Raw genomic sequence first — 18,050 nt, 5'->3', positions numbered from 1 at the left:
ACTTTTTATGGCTGCACTCACACAATGAAATGTAATGTCTCCCTGGTGGCTGCTAAGGTGCCTGAGCTGACTGGGGTGTCAATCACACCCAAGATGGAAAAGAGGAAGTGTTTTCCCTTAGAGTCCCTTGGGCATTCTTCCCTATCATGGCCTTCTGTCCTTCTTGTTCTATATGCTAATAAACCAAGGCCTTGTCCAGCTATTCAGTTTCTCCTGGGAGAGTTGCTGCTCTCCCAGGAGAAACCATGAGTATACAGGTGTTTTCTCCTAGAGTAAAAATGGCCACTCCAAGAAAAAAACAAACTGAGAACAACCAGACTTTAATAACTTCTGCGAGATTTTGTCCTGGCAGAGCAAATGTCTGTACATGCTCAAAGAACACATCAACCCAACCTGCTGCAACAGGTGAAATACTGACACTCGGAGAAAAAGGAAGATGTAGCTAAAATCACAAGTCAGCTCCTCCCTCCACCTCCCCAAATCATGAGACTTGCTTAACAGTGATTGTATTTAAAACCATAACACAACGTGATCTGCTTTGTTTGCTTTCTGGTATTTGGGCTGTGCAAGTATATCCTTTTGTGTGTTTCCAGTGACCATCAGGACTGTCTTTCTGCTACTAAACCAAAGCTGAGATTCTTGCTTATTCCTGGGACTCCAGGAGGTAGAGCTTGAAGTAAAAGAAGCACCAGGTATCATAGGAAGGTCCCTCAGTCAGCACTGATTTTCTTGCTGTCACCAAGAAGCATTTGGCAGAGCCAGAAGCTGAGCCTGAGAGTCCTGACTGGCACAAGTGCTTTTACCACTGCAGTATTCTGTGCCCTCCACTGAGTGGTACCCAAGACTCCACACTGGGGATCCCTGCCAATGATTGCTTGGGATATGGGTTGGATGCAGCCAGAGGCAGGAAGGTTGAGGCCCAATGAAGCATGCCATCCTTAAGGCACCATCCTGAGACCTGATTTTATTTTCAGCCTGACCTTCACTCAGAGTAGCCAGGATTTAAGTTCTGGCCTGATGCACCATGCATGGCCCACATAGGTTAATTTTAAAACCCCAAACCACCTCATTTTGCCTAACGAGAAGAATTGGAGCAACTATTCCCAATCTGTCACCTGGACATGAAAAAGGCAAGTTGATCTTGAGGATCATTTCCTGCTGTGTGCTCCTGCCAGTATTCCAACCCGCCCCTGGCTGCGTCCCAGCTTGGCTACCAGGGGAACCCTCTCAGGGCTGCTGCCCAGGATGTATTGACTAGGCAGGATCAGGAGTGTGGAGAATCCTTAGCAGAGTCTCTGCCAAGTGCCCATAGCAGTGGCAGCTCCAGTTGTCCTCCGTCTAAACCTCAGCCTAATGAGAACCGGAGACACGTTTGAGCTTCAGCACAGACCCAGCCAGAGGGAGGGATGGCTGCGCACCAACACATGGGAGTGAGTGGGCGGAGGGGCAATACTGCCACCTGTTGCCAGGCATTTGTATTGCAGCCCTGGTTGGCTCAATTTCGAAATATGGTGTAAACTTTGTTTCTTTTTGTTCCAGACCCTGAGTTTGGTGCAATAATGGGCATTGTGGAAAAATCTCAAATATATCATTAGAGATCATGCAGCATGCTTTTTTACTCCATTTGTCCAACCTAAACATTTCCTTATGCTTTTCATAAATGAAAATATTACTCATTCCCTGTCCTATGCTGTTGCATAGATTTACTTCTGTTAAACAGCCACGGTGTCCACTCCAGAAGCAAAGCCATTCAGCAGAATGTAAAATGGTTCCTAGAACAGAAATCAAAAAGGGAAAAAGTTTGATTTGTTTATTTTACCTAAGAGTGTCACACTTGCCCTGCCCTCCCAGGCAGATGTGGATGCAGTGGCAGTGGTGGGTGTGTGGCAGCCAGGGATTAACACAACCACTCCTCTCCTTGACTACCACCTCCCATTCCCAGCGACCACTGCCAGCTGGTGTCTTTACCAGCCCTGTGGGCCACATGACATGGTTCTGCAGGGTGTAAATTTGACTCCTCTGAGCTAACCTGTTCCTCTTACAGAGAATATTAAGGACTCATATTTATGGGGGAGAAAGAAAGTACTGTCATGAACTAGAAAGTAATTGTGAGAAAATAGGAGAAAAAACATTGACTAGGAAGAAATCAGTATTTATTCCTGTGAATTGTGGTCATCCAAGGAGTGGCCAATATTTCCACGCTAAGACTGGTGGTGTTTAATATAGATTTCATAGAATACATAGATTTCTAGGATCAGAAGGGACCTGGCAGATCATCGGGTCCAACCCCCTACTCCAGGCAGGAAAGAGTGCTGGGGTTAAGTACCCCAGCCAGATGCCTATCCAATCTCTTCTTGAACACCTCCATGGTAGGGGAAAGCACCACCTCCCTTGGAAGTCCATTCCATATTTTGGCAACCCTTACCATAAAGAATTTCTTCCTTATGTCCAATCTAAATCTACTTTCCTTCAGTCTGTGGCCATTATTTCTGTTAACCCCGAGGGGTGCCCTGGTAAACAGAGTGACCCCTATTCCCTGCTGCCCCCCCGATGAGTTTGTAGGTAGCCACAAGATTGTCTCTCAGCCTTCTCTTGCGGAGGCTGAAGAGATTCAGGTCCTTCAGTCTGTCTTCGCAGGGTCTTACCTGCAGGCTCTCAACCATACGAGCAGCCCTCCTCTGGACCTTCTCAAGGTTATCTACATCCCTCTTGAAGTGCAGCACCCAAAACTGGATGCAATATTCCATCTGCGGCCTCACCAGTGCCGCATAGAGGGGAATCATCACTTCCCTAGGCATTTATTTATTATCTGAAGAAAGGGATGAAGAGGAAAAGCAGCAACATTAGCGGCTGATACAATATGTATTCAAGTTAGTTCAGTGAAGAGAGAATTATGCAGCTTTTTGGAGGGGCCCGCCCAGTGAGGGGAACAGGCAGCAGGATGACAGATGAGACTTTCTACAGAGAAGTGCAGGGTAATTTTAAAAAGAAAAATCACTAAAGGCAGCTCAATAAAAATGCCAGCTCCATTATGCTGCAGTGGTTTAAAAACAAGCAAAAAAACCCTATTAGGGTGCATGCACAGCGGGATCGAAAATAGCACTGGAAATGTTAGGAAACTGTTAGATAAATCAATAGGGTACCCTCAGCTGAAATGCTGTGTACAGTCCCAGTCACCTCCTCTCCATATTGCACTGTAGAAATAAACAACAAGAGCAATCATTTCTGAGGCAGGGATCAGCTGTCAGATGGGAGACTAGAAAACTTCTTGCTTCTTAGGTTGGCAGGGAGAGAAATAGAAATGAGGGGATAAAGAAATGTAAAATAATGGCTGGAGTTGAGAAGGTCCATCCCACACTCCTACTTACCTTGTCTAGGGTACTAACACAGCCCTTGTTAACCTTGTATTATTTCCTGTACTTACCTTTACAAGATGAAATGGGGCAGGTCTGTTACCCCAAGGTACAGCTGGGAAATTGAGGTCACGCAAGAAGTCAATGGGAGATCACGGAACCAGACGTGGGTCTCCCTAGGGCCAGTGCCCTTGCTAGTGAGCTATCATAGTCTCTCAGAACGCAAGGAAAGGGAGCTACTGAATGCAATTAAAAGGAAGCAAACGGAAACCAGATCAAAAATGAGAAATTTTAGCACTGTTTTATAAAAGGTGCTGTTAACCCATAGCAGTCAGTGCCTCTGGTTGACAGTAAGCCCAGGAGTTTAATAGGATTCAGGAAAGGATTGACTGAATAAGAAGAATATTTGCCATGACACCAACCGACATAAAAATAGATGAGGTTTATAAATCAGCCTGCCTCGAGGCATAAGTCAACCACTAACTGTCTGGGACAAGACAGAAACTTCCTTCCCCCGCAGGAAAACAACTGTGTAATTGTCCAGCATAAGTACTCTTCTTCTGCAGTGCATGGGAATTGCCACCAGTGGAAACAGGAGGACCGGGACTAGCATAGTGATGCAGAGAGACAGTGGGGATGACCTGTGTGCTGTTTTGAGTAACCCGTCCTCTTTCTTTTACTTTGTATCTCACAGGAAGAGCCCAAGAGCAAATCCAAGGTGTGTGCCAATGTGTTCTGTGGAGCCGGGCGGGAATGCACAGTGACGGAGAAGGGAGAGCCCACCTGCCTCTGCATTGAGGTAGGGCCCAGAGCAGCTGCCACATGCTGTGGTGGGGAGGGAGAGTGAGAGCTTGGATGACAGGCAGGACCCAACCAAAATCCATGAGGCTGGAGCAAGAGCCAGTGGGGCTTCAGTGGGAGCTGTTCTTAGTCAGTCCCAAATTAAGAAGCATCTTCTGTCTACAGTTCCCAGCTAGTTTCACTTCCATATTCATGCATCATTTCACAGTCTCTGTAATTCACTTTGACAGTCTCCTCCCATGCATCAGAAACAGACTCCCTTTACACGCAACAGCCCCAGTGCCCTGCCACTATTCAGTTCTGTCTGCTATGCAGGCACTGACCTGGGTATGGGGGTAAGAATCATAAGGATATAAGAGAACTAGCATGCAGGCACTGACCTGGGTATGGGGGTAAGAGTCATAAGGATATAAGAAGTGCCATACTGGGTTACCAGTGGTTCATCTAGCCTGGTATTCTATCTCCCATTGTGGCAAGTGTGGATGCCATACAAGAATAGCATTGAACTGGATAGCACTAGAGCAGGGGTGGGCAAAATGCGACCCGTGGGCTGGGTGCAGCCTGCCAGGCCATTGTATCTGGCCTACAGGGTCCCTAAAACATTTAGAAAATTAATATATATCTGCCCCTGGCTGCCTGTCATGCAGCTCTCGATGGCTTGCCAAAACTCAGTAAGTGGCCCTCTGCCCAAAATAATTGCCGGCCCCTGCACTAGAGTGATCTACTCTCTAGTCCAGTACCCAGTCTGGCATCCACCCAGTGCCATTGGGGTGGGGGGCCAGGGTCAGTGGGGCAACTGCCCCAAGAGCTAATGCAAAGGGGTGTCAATAGGTGCTTCCCAGCCCAGGCAGGACACAAGACGGAGCCATGAGCAGTTCATCTGGGGGCAGGGGGACAGCGGAGCCCGCTGCTGCATGTGCTCCCAGGGAAGCATGGGGGGGTGCCCCCCTGATCTGTGCATGGGGTGAGGGCAGGCTTCTGCTCTGGGCTTTGTCCCGGGTGCAAAATTTCATTGCAATGACACTGCATCCACCATTTACTGGGTTGGAGATACCAGAGAAAACATCTCCAACTGTTCTGTTTGTAGAAAAGTAGGGTGGGAAGGGACCTCACATCTAGTCCAATCCCCTGCTGAAGGCAGGATCATTCTTATCCAGACCATACCAAACAAGCACTTTCTGACCTGTTTTTGAAAGCTTTGAGAACAGTCCTCATGCTCATGCACAACTACCAGGCACAAGGTCCAGGATATCAAAAACACACTTTAACTTATCACAAGTAAAACAGGGAATGAGGGCACTGTCCATGTCCTGCCACTCCAAGGACCAGGATATAGTTTGTTAAAATACTCTAAAGCAGGGGTGCTCAACCCCCAGCCTGTGGGATAGATCTAGCCTGCAGAGCCATGTCATCTGGCTCATGGGGCCGCCCAGGGGTCCAGAAATATGGCAGCAGAGGAGCAGTGGCAGCATTAATTGCCTCCTTTACTGCCAAATTTTTGGGCTTGTGGGAAACCCTGTGGGCCAGATAGCAAGGCCCTGTGAACTAGATTGCACTGGCGTGTGGCTGGATGCAGACATATGGAGTCGCACCAGGGTGCTGGATCATGCCCATGGACAAACCCTATGTGCTGATCCCATATGGGATGGAGCCCATGGACTGACCCAAATGTGGTGATCAGTTTGACCCTGAGCAGATGGGCAGGACCCTCTAACCAGGAACCTCTAGTTTATAAGCCCCAGCAGGAGCATCAGCACACCCCAATTAAAATCCCTAGCTTCAACTGAAGTCACCACCCAGTGCTTCTGAGGGAAAGCAAATAAAAATCCCTCTCATCTGTGTGACTTGGATGTTTGTAACCCTTTAGTGTGGAGCCCTGCCCTGTGTCTCTGACTTTCCAGGTAGGGGAGACCCTGCAAGAGGACTCCTCATATGGGGAAGGATACAGCAGCATCCAAACATTCAGTTGGCCTGGCACAGGAATCCCTGTAGTGCCTGGTCTCTGAGCCAGCCTGCTGTAAGGATGGCCCATGTACACATGTTAGAAAAGCAGTTCAGAGTGCTGTGTGTAGTGCAAGGATGCTTGGATGAAGAGATGAGCTTTTTCCAGCCTTAGGAACGCTTGAGCTATGACTGTTCAGTAAATTATCAACCGTGCTGGCACTGTGGGCAAGATAAACCAAAAGCAGTGGGGCCATAGCTGCATGGGCAAGCTAATTAGCATGGGTTGGGCTAATTAGCTATGTTAAGTGAGCGTGCCAATTAGTTCACTCCCAGTTGTCATGTGGAGGCAGTGACACAGCTTCTGCTTAAAAAGCAGCCAGCCCAGAACTGCATAGAGTACCTAGGGGCACCACTGTCAGGGCTGGAAGTTGACTGTATAGACCAGTGATTCTCAGCCAGTGTGTCATGGCACCCTGTGTTGCCTAGAGATCCTTTGTAGGGTGCCACACAGGGTTAGCACTGTTAAGTGGGCAAACATGATTCATGAGATTAAATCCAAGGATTTCAAATAAGAATCCACAGTATTAAAAACATTCTGATCTGTTTTGGTCTTTCTCTTCCTTTCAAACAGAAAAACTGCTCTAGTATTTTTCTGTAGTAAAACTAAGAGCTAGCATTTTCCATGGGGTGCCTCTGCATCATCAATTTGCTTTTAAGCACTGTGAAGCTTGGGGTCATCAGATGTCTATGATCCTTTGGCACAGACATCTCTGGTCCTCCATGAGCTTCTCAAGGTCCCTGTAGTGAGCATCTTAATAGCAGCCTTAAACTACCTTGAAGGGTGGCTATGAAAAGGATGGAGCTAGACTGTCCTTAGATGACAGAACAAGGAGCAGTGGTCTAAAATTGCAGCAAGGGAAGTTTAGCTCAGAGATTAGGAAGAACTTTCTCACTAGGAGGATAGTAAAGGCTGTGGAATCTCCATCTTTGGAGGTTTTTAAGAACTAGCTTGACAAAACCCTGGCTGGGATGATTTAGTTGGGGATGGTCCTGCTTTGAACAGGGGGTTGGCCTAGATGACCTCCTGAGGTCCCTTCCAGCCCTCATTATCTATGAGTCTGTGGTCCTGTCTCTCAAACCCTAGTCCTGTGGAGGGAGCCATGTAGAATGCACCTGAGATGAGATGACTCTGAGACGTGAGGCTGTCCTGGGATTCAGGGTAGGGGGTAAAGCTTTTCCTCTGGGGGCTCTTTTGCAGCAATGCAAAGCTCACAAGCGGCCTGTGTGCGGCAGCAATGGCAAGACTTACCTGAACCACTGTGAGTTACACCGTGACGCCTGCCTCACTGGCTCCAAGATCCAAGTGGACTATGATGGCCATTGTAAAGGTAAAGCCAGCCCTAAGGGCTTTGGGCCTACATCAAACAAGATCACCCAGGGAGGGGCTAGAGGGGAATCTGTTCTTGTAGGCAGATGCCTTTTGACCCCTGACAGAGTTCATGGATAAGAATGAGGGGTCACATGGCTCCCAATTGCGTATCACTTCCAGTGACAGATTTACTCATCAGGCATCTTCCACACCCCCTGCTGTGGAGGGTGCAGGTCTAGAAGATGTAGATGTAGAAGATGGGCCAATCCATCCTTTCTGCTTGCATAAGCAGAGCCTACTCTGGCTTCAGGAACAAAGACTCACTCCAAGCTTTCGCCCAAAAGAGAGGGGGAATGCTTTGGTTCCTGGGCAGCTGTCCATCTGGCCTTCTGTGACAAACATTTTGGGTGCCCTTAGGCTATGGGAAACCTGCACATATGGAGTAGAGAGCCAAGTTCTGACATCAGCTGTCTGCTTCTGGGGTGAGAGGGGTGTTTGCTTAGAGCCATAGCCTAAATGAGCCAGTGATTGTGTTTCCTGCCTCAGTAACGTCCTATCCCCTCTTTTCATTAATAGAGAAGAAGGCCGAGAATCCAGCTGCAAGCCCAGGTAAGAAACCCCCAACCCCCACTGTGCCTGACATCTGGACATAGCCCTCAGCCTGATTTATTTGTGGGGCAGTAGGTGGATCATTTGATGAGGAACTGCAAGGCACCAGGGTAGAATGACTCCTAATGTGGTTGCAGGGGTCACCTACAGACTGGTGTGGTCCAGAACCAGCTCTTGTCTGACAGGGAGATAGGGAAAGGTGTGCTCTGGAGGTCTGCACACAGGACTGGGAACCAGGAGCTTTTCTGTTTCTCCTTGGCCAATACTCTTTACCTTCTTCTGCCTCAACCTCTCTCTAACAAATGAGGAATATTATTTTAATTAGTGATAAAACCATTTGATTCAAAATGATTTGAAGATGGAGAACCTAATACAAATTTTATAACTATCATTATTAATTTATTATTAGATGGTAGACAGGCTAGAAAACTGCCTTTTGCCCCACAGATGGGCTCCCTGGCTGTAGCAGAACCTGAGCTGCTGAAGCTACTGATGAGCTCCCTGTTATCTTCCCCCTCCCCCACATGGGCCCTCCCACACACAGCCCTGGCAAAGGGAGTTGCATTCTATTTAGGTTTATGCACTGCCAGCTGAATTGTCCTGCAATGAGGACTTCATTAACCCTGAGAGTAAGGGGCTCTGCACTGAATGCTCCAGTGGGCCATTGCAGCTTAGATGTACCAAGAAAGAGGCACAAGGTAGAAAGAGCCCATTTTGACTCTGTGAAAGCCCTCCCTTTACTTGAGTTCAGTGGTTCAGAGATGGAATAAAAACAGAGCCCCATATGCTGTTCTGTGTGAGTGCTTGATCTCAAGGCTATCACCTCTCAGCAGGCCATTGCTAGCAGAATGCTACCTCACCCTAGTAGGCAGTCTAAGTGCAGCTGGCGTCTTGAAGTGTGGCGCCCAGAACTGGACGCAGTACTCCAGCTGCGGCCTGACCAGTGCCGCATAGAGGGGGAGGATCACCTCCCTGGACCTGCTCGAGATGCATCTGTGGATGCATGACAGGGTACGGTTGGCCTTCTTGACTGCCTCCCCACACTGCTACCCTTTCTGGACAAGTAAGCACCCTCATTGTAGGAACAGAATAAGATGCCTGGGTGTCTCTGGAGGTTAGTTGTAGTTGGGACAAAGGTTAGGACCCTCCAGTGGCAGAAGTATTAACTGACAGCCCCGCCCTCCATTCTCATCACCCCTGGGTTTGGCTGCCATGCCTTGGTCTTAAATGATAGAATGGGGTGAATGGGTGACTCCACGATGAACATGGGCCGGCAGTGTGGGGAGGCAGTCAAGAAGGCCAACCGTACCCTGTCATGCATCCACAGATGCATCTCGAGCAGGTCCAGGGAGGTGATCCTCCCCCTCTATGCGGCACTGGTCAGGCCGCAGCTGGAGTACTGCGTCCAGTTCTGGGCGCCACACTTCAAGAGGGATGTGGACAATATGGAAAGAGTTCAGAGGAGGGCCACTCGTATGATCAGGGGTCAGCAGGGCAGGCCTTATGAGGAGAGGCTACGGGACCTGAATCTGTTTAGCCTCCACAAGAGAAGGTTAAGGGGGGACCTTGTGGCCTGCTACAAACTGATCAGGGGGGATCAGCAGGTATTGGGGGAGTCCCTGTTCCCCCGTGCGCTGCCAGGAGTGACCAGGAATAACGGTCACAAACTGGCGGAGGGTAAGTTTAGATTAGATATTAGGAGGCGCTACTTCACAGTCAGGGCGGCTAGGGCCTGGAACCAGCTTCCAGGGGAAGTGGTGCAGGCTCCTAGCCTGGGGATTTTTAAAAGGAAGTTAGATGAGCACCTTGCCGGGGTCATCTGACCCCGGTGCTCTTTCCTGCTAAGGCAGGGGGTCGGACTAGATGATCTACCTAGGTCCCTTCCGACTCTAGCTACTATGAAACTATGGAACATACCTGGTCTTTGAGGCAGTCCATCTCACAGGTTAAGGAAAGTCCCACCGGATGTATTTGTGGGGCCCCTCCTCCCCTACACCCTTCCCACACGCCTCCAGATGAGGTGTTCTGTAGCAGATGTTGACAGCTTTTCTTTCATGCCTCATGCTGTAGCCTCTCTGATTTTCCTTTCTCCTTTGCCTCTAGCATTGTCTCTTTAAAGAACGCTGGACCCTGTTCCAAAGCCTTACTTTTTAAGGGTCACAAGTCCAAACAAACAAAACCAGGGCTCCTTTGGTGAGTCATTCCAAACATTACAATGACCCTTCTGGAAGCCTGAGGGCTCCAGCTGCTGCAGGCCTTTCCCACCTCCTGCTGCTTTCTGAGCCTCATTCCTTGGTTCTGGCTACTCCCCTCCCAGTTCCCTAGGTACTACCCGCCTGCCCACCTGGGGTCAGCCAAGTTACTGGGAGTCCCTCAGGCCAAACTGCTTGCCACCTGCCATCCACTACATCTCCTGTCCAGTGAGAGAGGAGGCTTCCACTCCTCTGGAGGGAGGGAGTGTGGCTCCACTCCTCTGCAGCTTCCCTGGTGCTTCACCCCAGTGCGCCACCTCCAGCAGCTTCAAATGTGATCCATGCAGCCTTACCAAGCAGTCCAGGATCTCTGCCCGTGCCTCTGTGACTGGCTCATGGTTGTTGCATACCATGCTCCCCCAGCTGTTTCCTATTCCTTGCCTGGCCCATCTGTCTTCCTGGTTTGCGATCCAGGTAGGCAGTCTGGGAGGGGCTTTTCTAGATGCTGTATTACCTGATAGGTGTCCTGTACCCAAGCCCCTGCTACACTAGCTCTGTTCCTATAATGGGGACGCTTGCTTACATGTCCATAATGGGTAATAGCGTTACCCATAGACCTTGAGATGGATCCTGAGAACCAAGAATGGTTTGAAGAGCCAGTCCCACCAAATTAAATACAACTGTTGCAGGGCACTGAAGTGCCTGCTCCTAAAGGACAGGTGTGGGTTGCCGGGGCAACCACAGAGGTCAGCTGACTGGAAGGGGGCAGGGCCTGACCTATATAAACAGCCCAGGCTGAGGCCATAGGCAGTTCCCCTCTGGCAGTTGTGGAAGATGGAGCTCTTCAGGACCAGGCTGAGTTGAGGAGCCTGAGGGCCTGAGCACCTTATGAGCGAGGATATCAGGCAGAGGAGCCCCTGGTAGGGATTTGGGGGAAGATAAAGAGCATGACAGTTTAGGGTTTATGTTTGGCCAGGAGGCCTGAGTTTGAGTTGGGGCCGAATGGCCGATGGTTTTGTTTGTTGTTACACCGGAGGACCGTATGAGGCTGTAGGGGTTGGAGGAGGCCTCATGGGAGTTCCCCAGTAGCGTGGGGGTTCCTGGCACCAAAGAGGGTGCTGCGTGTTGGGGTGGCATAGACCCCGGCCCTAGTGGGGCAGTGTTGTGCGGGGCGAGGAGCCCAGTGCGAGTGAGTGACCCAAGAAGGCAGGTCTGGGGGCCAGGCACGGCTAAGGCCACCTGAGCCCCGATCGTGGGAGTCGCAAGCAACGCCCCAGTGTGGGCGCGAGATGGGAATAAGGAGCCCCAGGGAGGGCAGACAAGACTAAGGAGCCCCAGGGAGGGCGATTGGCATTTTTATCAGGATAAGCCCCAGGGAGGGCGATTGGCATTTGTATCGGGATAAGCCCCAGGGACGGCATACTGGAATAAGGAGGCCTGGAGAGGGTGATTGGCATTTGTATTGGGATAAGCCCCAGGGAGGGCATACTGGAATAAGGAGCTCCGGAGAGGGCGAGTACAGGAATAAGAAGCCTGGAGAAGGGCGAGCGTATGGGTAGAAGCCCAAGGGAGGGCGAGTACAGGAATTAGAAGCCCAAGGGAGGGTGAGCATACAGGTAGAGGCCTCAGAGAGGGCCATTAAGGAAAGACCATACTTTTTTTTTTGGCAGATAGAGGGGAAGCTGGGGAGGGGACCATGAGAGGCCCCTGACAGCCCACCAGACCCCTAGCTCCCCAAGACCCCCATGACCCTTGCCCGCTCCCCCAGCTTCCCCCACCTGCCCCAACTCCCAGACCTTTAAAGAAAAGTCCCTGTGCTCACTGGGTGCTGCTGGGTGGTGGTAGGGGGGGATCGCCACTGCCCCATGCTATATGCGGGGCTCTGCCATGAGCCTCCCAATTCCCCCTGCTCCCCCAGCTCCCACACAGGTGCCCCAGCTGGGCCAGCTCTGGCCCTTTAAGAAAAAAAAAACCAAGAAAAGCCCCAGGACTCACTGCTCCTGCAGTGGCCTTGGGGGCTCATGCAGAGCTCCCCACATGGTGTGCCACAAAGGGGGGCAGCAGGGATCATCCCCCACTGGCAGAAGCGACGCAACAACGTCCGGGGACAACTGAGAGGCTTGGGGCGTGTTATTAGGGGTGGTAGGAGCCACACACAGCCCACAGGGCTGGGTGCACTAGATCGACCTACACGGGACAAAGGGCTGGGATAACTAAGAGCACCATGCTCAAGGGGGTAAAAGGCAGCCTCCCTTTCATAATATTTTCCAGCAAGACGTGGCGGGCGAGATAACGAGGGTGCATGGACACCCACTTGACACGGTAGGGGGCGCCAGGAGAGATCATGGCCACTCCTGGGCCCCCGCCCTGTGACAACAACATAAAGATATTTCAATTTTTAATAGCAAATTCACTAACAAAAGGCAGAAAACATGTAACTAATTAAGCAGTGCAGATAAGGCATGGCAATCAAGTGATTAAAATTTATAAAATGCATATAATCAATGTTTGAAAGCAAAGTCACCTTAAAATTTCTAAGTCCTAAAATCTTAAAAAGCCTTTAACAGGTGGCCATCCTGTTAGGGAAAGGACCTTCTTTCAAAACAAAGTCTTTCTATAGTGCTACCCAGGTACACTTGCAATTGGGCAATTCAGAAAGAATCATAGAAAATGAAGGCTAAAAGGGACCTCAGGAGGTCATCTAGTCCATCCCCCTGCTCAAATCAGGACCAGCCCAAACTAGATCATCCCAACTAAGGCTTTGTCTAGCCATGTCTTAAAAGCCTCCAAGGATGGAGAGTCCACAACTTCTCTGGGTAGCCTGTTCCAATGCTTTACTACCTTCCTAATGAGAGTTTTTTCCTAATATTGAACCTAAGCTTCCTTTGCTGCAACTTGTTCTGTCATCTGCCACCACTGATCTGGTGGCCACCTATAAGTTTATCAGGGTGCTCATCAGGATCTGGGGGAACATCTGTTCACCAGAGCCCCCCCAAGGGATGACAAGATCTAACGGTCACAAACTCCACTGTGACCGATTCAGGCTGGACATACGAAGAACTGTCGGAGCCCCCAAAGTTTGGAATAGACTGCTGCTGGAGGCAGTTCAAGCACCTACTTTGAATGCCTTCAAGACACATTTGGATGCTTATCTTGCTGGGATCCTATGATCCCTGCTGACTTCCTGCCCCTGAGGCAGGGGGCTGGACTTGATGATCCTCCGGGGTCCCTTCCAGCCCAAATTTCTGTGAAATCTATGAGAACAGTTTAGCTCCATCCTCTTTGGAACCCCGCTTCAGGTAGTTGAAGGCTGCTATCAAATCCTCCCTTGGTCTTCTCTTCTGAAGATTAAATAAAGCCAGTTCCCTCAGTCTGTAAGGAATGTCTACATCCTTTCTGTAGCGGGGGGCCCAAAACTGGACACAGTACTCCAGATGTGGCCTCACCAGTGCCATATAGAGGGAAATAATCACTTCCCTTAGTCTGCTGTCAATGTTCCTACTAATGCAGCCCAGCATTAGCTTTCTTAGCAACAAGGGCACACTGTTGGCTTATTGTCTGCTGTAACTACCAGGTCCTTTCTCCAGAGCTGTTGCTTGGCAAGTCAGTCCCTAGCCTGTCCCAGTGCATGGCATTATTCTGTCCTAGATGCAGGACTTTGCACTTGTCCTTATTGAACCTCATGAGATTTCTTTCAGTCCAAACATTCAATTTCTTGAGGTCTCTCTGAATCCTAGCCCTACTCTCCAGTGTATATACTACTGCCTGCCAACTTGGTGTTATCTGCAAACTTGCCAAAGATGCGCTCCATCCCATCTTCCAGGTTGTTGATGAAGACATTGTACAAAACTGGCCCCAGAACTGAGCCCTGGGGCACTCCACTTGATACCGGCTGCTAACTAGCCATTGAACCATTGATTACTACCTGTTTAGCCTAATGATCCAACCAGTTTGCTATCCACCTTATAATCCATTCATCCAAGCCATACCTCCTTAGCTTGCTTGCAAGAATGTTGTTGGAGACTGTATCAAAAGCCTTGCTAAAGTCAAGATATATCAAGTCCACTGCTTTCCCTGCATCCATAGAGCCAGTCATCTCATAGAAGGCAGTCGGGCTGGTCAGGCATGACTTGCCCTTGGTGAATCCATGCTGGCTGTTGCTAATCACCTTCTTCTCTAGGTGCTTAGAAATCGATTCCTTGAGCACCTGCTCCATGATTTTTCCAGGGATTGAGATGAGGCTGACCAGTTCCCTGGATCCTCCTTCTTCCCTTCCTTAAAAATGGGCCCTTATATTTGCCCTTTTCCAATTGTCTGGGACCTCTCCTGACTACCACAAGTTTTCAAAGATAATGGCCAGCAGCTCTGCAGTCACATTGGGCAACCCCCTCAGCACCTTCAGATGCATTGTGTCCAGCCCCATGGATCCCACTCCCCACAGCCCCTTGCAATCTAGAACCCACCATTTCCCACATTTTTCCGGGTTGAATGGAAAACCTGGATCTATGCACAATACTGGGAATCCAGGACAAATGCTGCCTCAGAGTCATGCAACCCAGGACCGGGACCTGATGTTCCCATTTCTGGACCGTACCACCCAATTATGGATGGATGGTTACCCTACCCTCTTCCCAAGGGGGGCCAAGGCCCCTGGGCCCCCACAAAGTCAGCGCCTATGCTGTCACCTTCCAACAGTCAAAAAGTAGTTTCGACCTGGCCTCGCAGAATCCTCCCATGCTGTCTGTCTGGCTGGCTTGGATCCCCGGCTGCTGCAAATTGTCAGCTCCACTGACCTCAATGAAGACCTGGCAATTTAGAGAAGCTTAAAATGTGGCCTTCAGTTTTTGTTTCAGTGAACAATACAGTGGCCATTGGAAGAAAGTTGTGGGCTTGTCTGTGGCAGGTAGTTGGGACAAGTCAGTTCCTGGTCATCATAAACTGTACCCCTGTTTGACAGTGGAGATGCCAGGCATGGGGCTGACCCTGGAGACTGAAATCCCCTCTCCTTCAGAGAGATGGGACTCTCAGGTTATGGGCCAAAGGGCACAGGCAAAGGGTGCATGAAAGAAGCTATTGCTGTATTGTGCAGACGCCTTGGATCCGGTTAGCTTGGATGTTCTTCTAGCCAATGGGAATTAAGTTATTTGGCCAGAGAAAGTGTTTGCTCCAGATCAAACTTTACACCCTTCCTTGGGCATCATGAACAAGTGTGGCAGGAACTGCCAAAGCAGTCAAGAAGGATGGAGACATTGTCATTCCCCTGCATCTCCACAGAGTGTCACTGTTGGCCTGTCCATGGCTCACCCTGCAGCGTGGCTGATTGAGGACAGAAATAACTCCTCCTTTGCAGTACAAGCCCTTCTGTGGCACAGGCAAGAGAGGTCTGGAAAGTCACAGCAGGGTCTTGCTCTTTAAATGTTTCTCTTTTTTTTTTCTCTCTCTCTCTACTTCTCTTCCACCCTTTGGCAGTTGTCTGCTACCAATCCGACCGGGATGAGCTTCGACGTCGCGTTATCCAGTGGCTGGAGGCAGAGATCATCCCTGATGGCTGGTTCTCTAAGGGCAGCAACTACAGTGAAGTCCTGGACAAATACTTCAAGGTGAGGAGGCCTTCCCCAGAGGCAGGAGCCTGTGCCTGGGCTGGAGATAGCACTGCGGTCACATTCCACCTTCTTAGTGACTTCAATGAGTGAGGCACCAGGGAGTCTCAGGTGGTCCTAGAAATATATCATATTTTCTCATGTACCACCTGCCCTCAAATAAGATGCATGCTTTTTTTTTTGGAAGGTGGGATGAAGGGAAAAAAAGGTCTTTCCTTGAAAATGTCAATATACGTTTTCATAGGGGAAACACAGGCAGCTGCAGTAGAGGGAGTGTGGCTATAGGAGGTCACAGGTGCTGCTGGCTGCCCACCTGGCTTGAGAAGAAGGACTGAACAGCTTGACTCCCACATGTTCCCCAGCTGTCCTTGTTTAAGGACAGTACATAATATTTGAAGGGAGGGGCTATGTATGCAGTAAATATGGTAGCATGAGAGGTGAACAAGGTCTCATCCCAGGCCATTGGGAGCAGCCAAGAAGCAGCACAAAGCCCAATGTGGCTCCGCTCTGTGAAGTGCTGGTGGCAGGCTGGCAGACATGCCTTATGGATAAAAAGGAGGAGAGGGCAGACCTGGGCAGGGGAGGGGTGGGAAAGAGGAAGGAAGAGATGGATCCCTAGGAACTGGGAGCTGCTGAGGGAAAGGATAAAAAGGGAGAGGGTGAAAATTTTGAAAATTCAGAGGCAAGAAACCCGGCAGGGCAGGGCAAGGGGAAGCATGGAGTAGCTAAACCTGGGGTTGGGGGTGGAGACTCTTGTGAAAAGCAGGAAAGAGAATACAATGGGGGTACTGCTGGCCCTTGGTTGCAGTGTATCCCAGCACCATTGAGCTTAGGTGGGAGGCATGTGGGAGCTTCTGCAGGTCCCCAGCTTTAGGGATGAAGCCCCTGCTGTGGTGTGCGCCTCAGATCCAAGGCCCCCCAGATCAGCAACCTTATCTATTCAGCCTGGAATGCACAAACCTTTCTTCCCCTCTTCCCATCCCTTGGTAACCAGCTGGTTGTGAGCCCCACCAGCGCTCCTGCCAGGCTCAGCATGCCTCTGCCTTCCCATCATGCCTGATAAAGACTTCAAAGCGCCCAGCCTCAGGGCCGGAGGGGCAGGTGGGGGGTGGGTTTAAATAAGAAGCTGTTGACAGCAAGAGATTAACAATGTCTGACAGGAGTTAGCACTGAAAGCAAATTTGCCATGGCAATGGCCAACCCCCTAGAGAGACCTGAGGAACCAGCACCCCCACTCCCTCTCCCTGAAAAGATCTGACCCTTTGTAGCCATTAACACTGGTGCCTTTCGTGGGGGCCCTCCTATGACCCACTGCCTCGGGCACACCCCCGGGCTCCTGCTGTCACCCTGAATGATGTGGCGACCTGCAGAGCTGTGCATCACAATCCCTTCCCCCACAAGCCTGCTAGCCCCAGCCCCCTCCCCAAAGCTCCTCCCTGTGCCACACACTTTGCTGTGTTACCCAAAGCTGGCCACGTGCTCACTGAGCTGACATCGGCACAATAAGGAGCTGCCTCCCACTGCAGGCCTAATGAAAATCTTGGCCTGAAGCACAGTGGCAAGCAAGCTCCCCTGTGCAGGAGGGAACATCTTGCTTCTTCCTCTTTCCCTCTCCACTGATTACAGACACAGGCAGGGGGAATATCCCTGTGACAAAGCTGTCTTTTTCCTCAGCAGAGAAGCTGAGCTCTTGCCCCTGATTATTTGTGGTATTTAAAAGCAAACATTCCTGAGGAGCTTAAAAGATTTTGGGGTGAATTTTAATTTCTATGAGGACAGGGCTGGCTTGAGCTGGATACACTGAGTGATGAGGCAGAGAAAGTGCAGCTGTTTCCATACAGTTCAACAAATGAAGCTCAGCCCAGACCTCTAGGGCATTTATACATGTACTTTTTCGTCCCACGGTGCGCCAGAGATCTGTCACTTCGGAGCAGACTCGATTAATCAAGTCTGCTCTGCACGTGAGCTGACACACCTTGCCGCACCGTGTGCAGTTGTAAAAGTGGTGAAATGCATGTGAGTGCACAGAAAATGGTGGTGGTGTGCTTTAGAAGTAAAGCACCTCCAAGATGTTTTAGTTCAAAAGCACACCACCGCCATGTTCTGCACTGACGCACATTTCACCACCTATACCAGTGGTCTCCAAACTTTTTTGATTGTGCACCCCTAGCAGTAAAAAAAT

General features: G+C 50.1%; 1 protein-coding gene across 1 annotated transcript in view; it reads left to right on the top strand.

The window, feature by feature from the left end:
- Positions 1–18,050, top strand: part of FSTL1 (follistatin like 1) — a 75,213-nt gene that overhangs the window by 46,614 nt on the left and 10,549 nt on the right. Inside the window, exons 3-6 of the mRNA XM_090057131.1 lie at positions 4,048–4,152; positions 7,357–7,486; positions 8,044–8,076; positions 15,738–15,868. Coding sequence (XP_089913257.1) covers positions 4,048–4,152; positions 7,357–7,486; positions 8,044–8,076; positions 15,738–15,868 — 399 coding nt within the window. The remainder of the gene's footprint in view (positions 1–4,047; positions 4,153–7,356; positions 7,487–8,043; positions 8,077–15,737; positions 15,869–18,050) is intronic.

This window comes from Crocodylus siamensis, chromosome 1 (genome assembly GCF_052110815.1).
Source record: "Crocodylus siamensis isolate JL-2025a chromosome 1, ASM5211081v1, whole genome shotgun sequence".
NCBI classification, from domain to species: Eukaryota; Metazoa; Chordata; order Crocodylia; family Crocodylidae; genus Crocodylus; species Crocodylus siamensis.
Note: the sequence above shows the minus strand (reverse complement) of the source record. Positions and strands in the feature narration are given on the sequence as shown.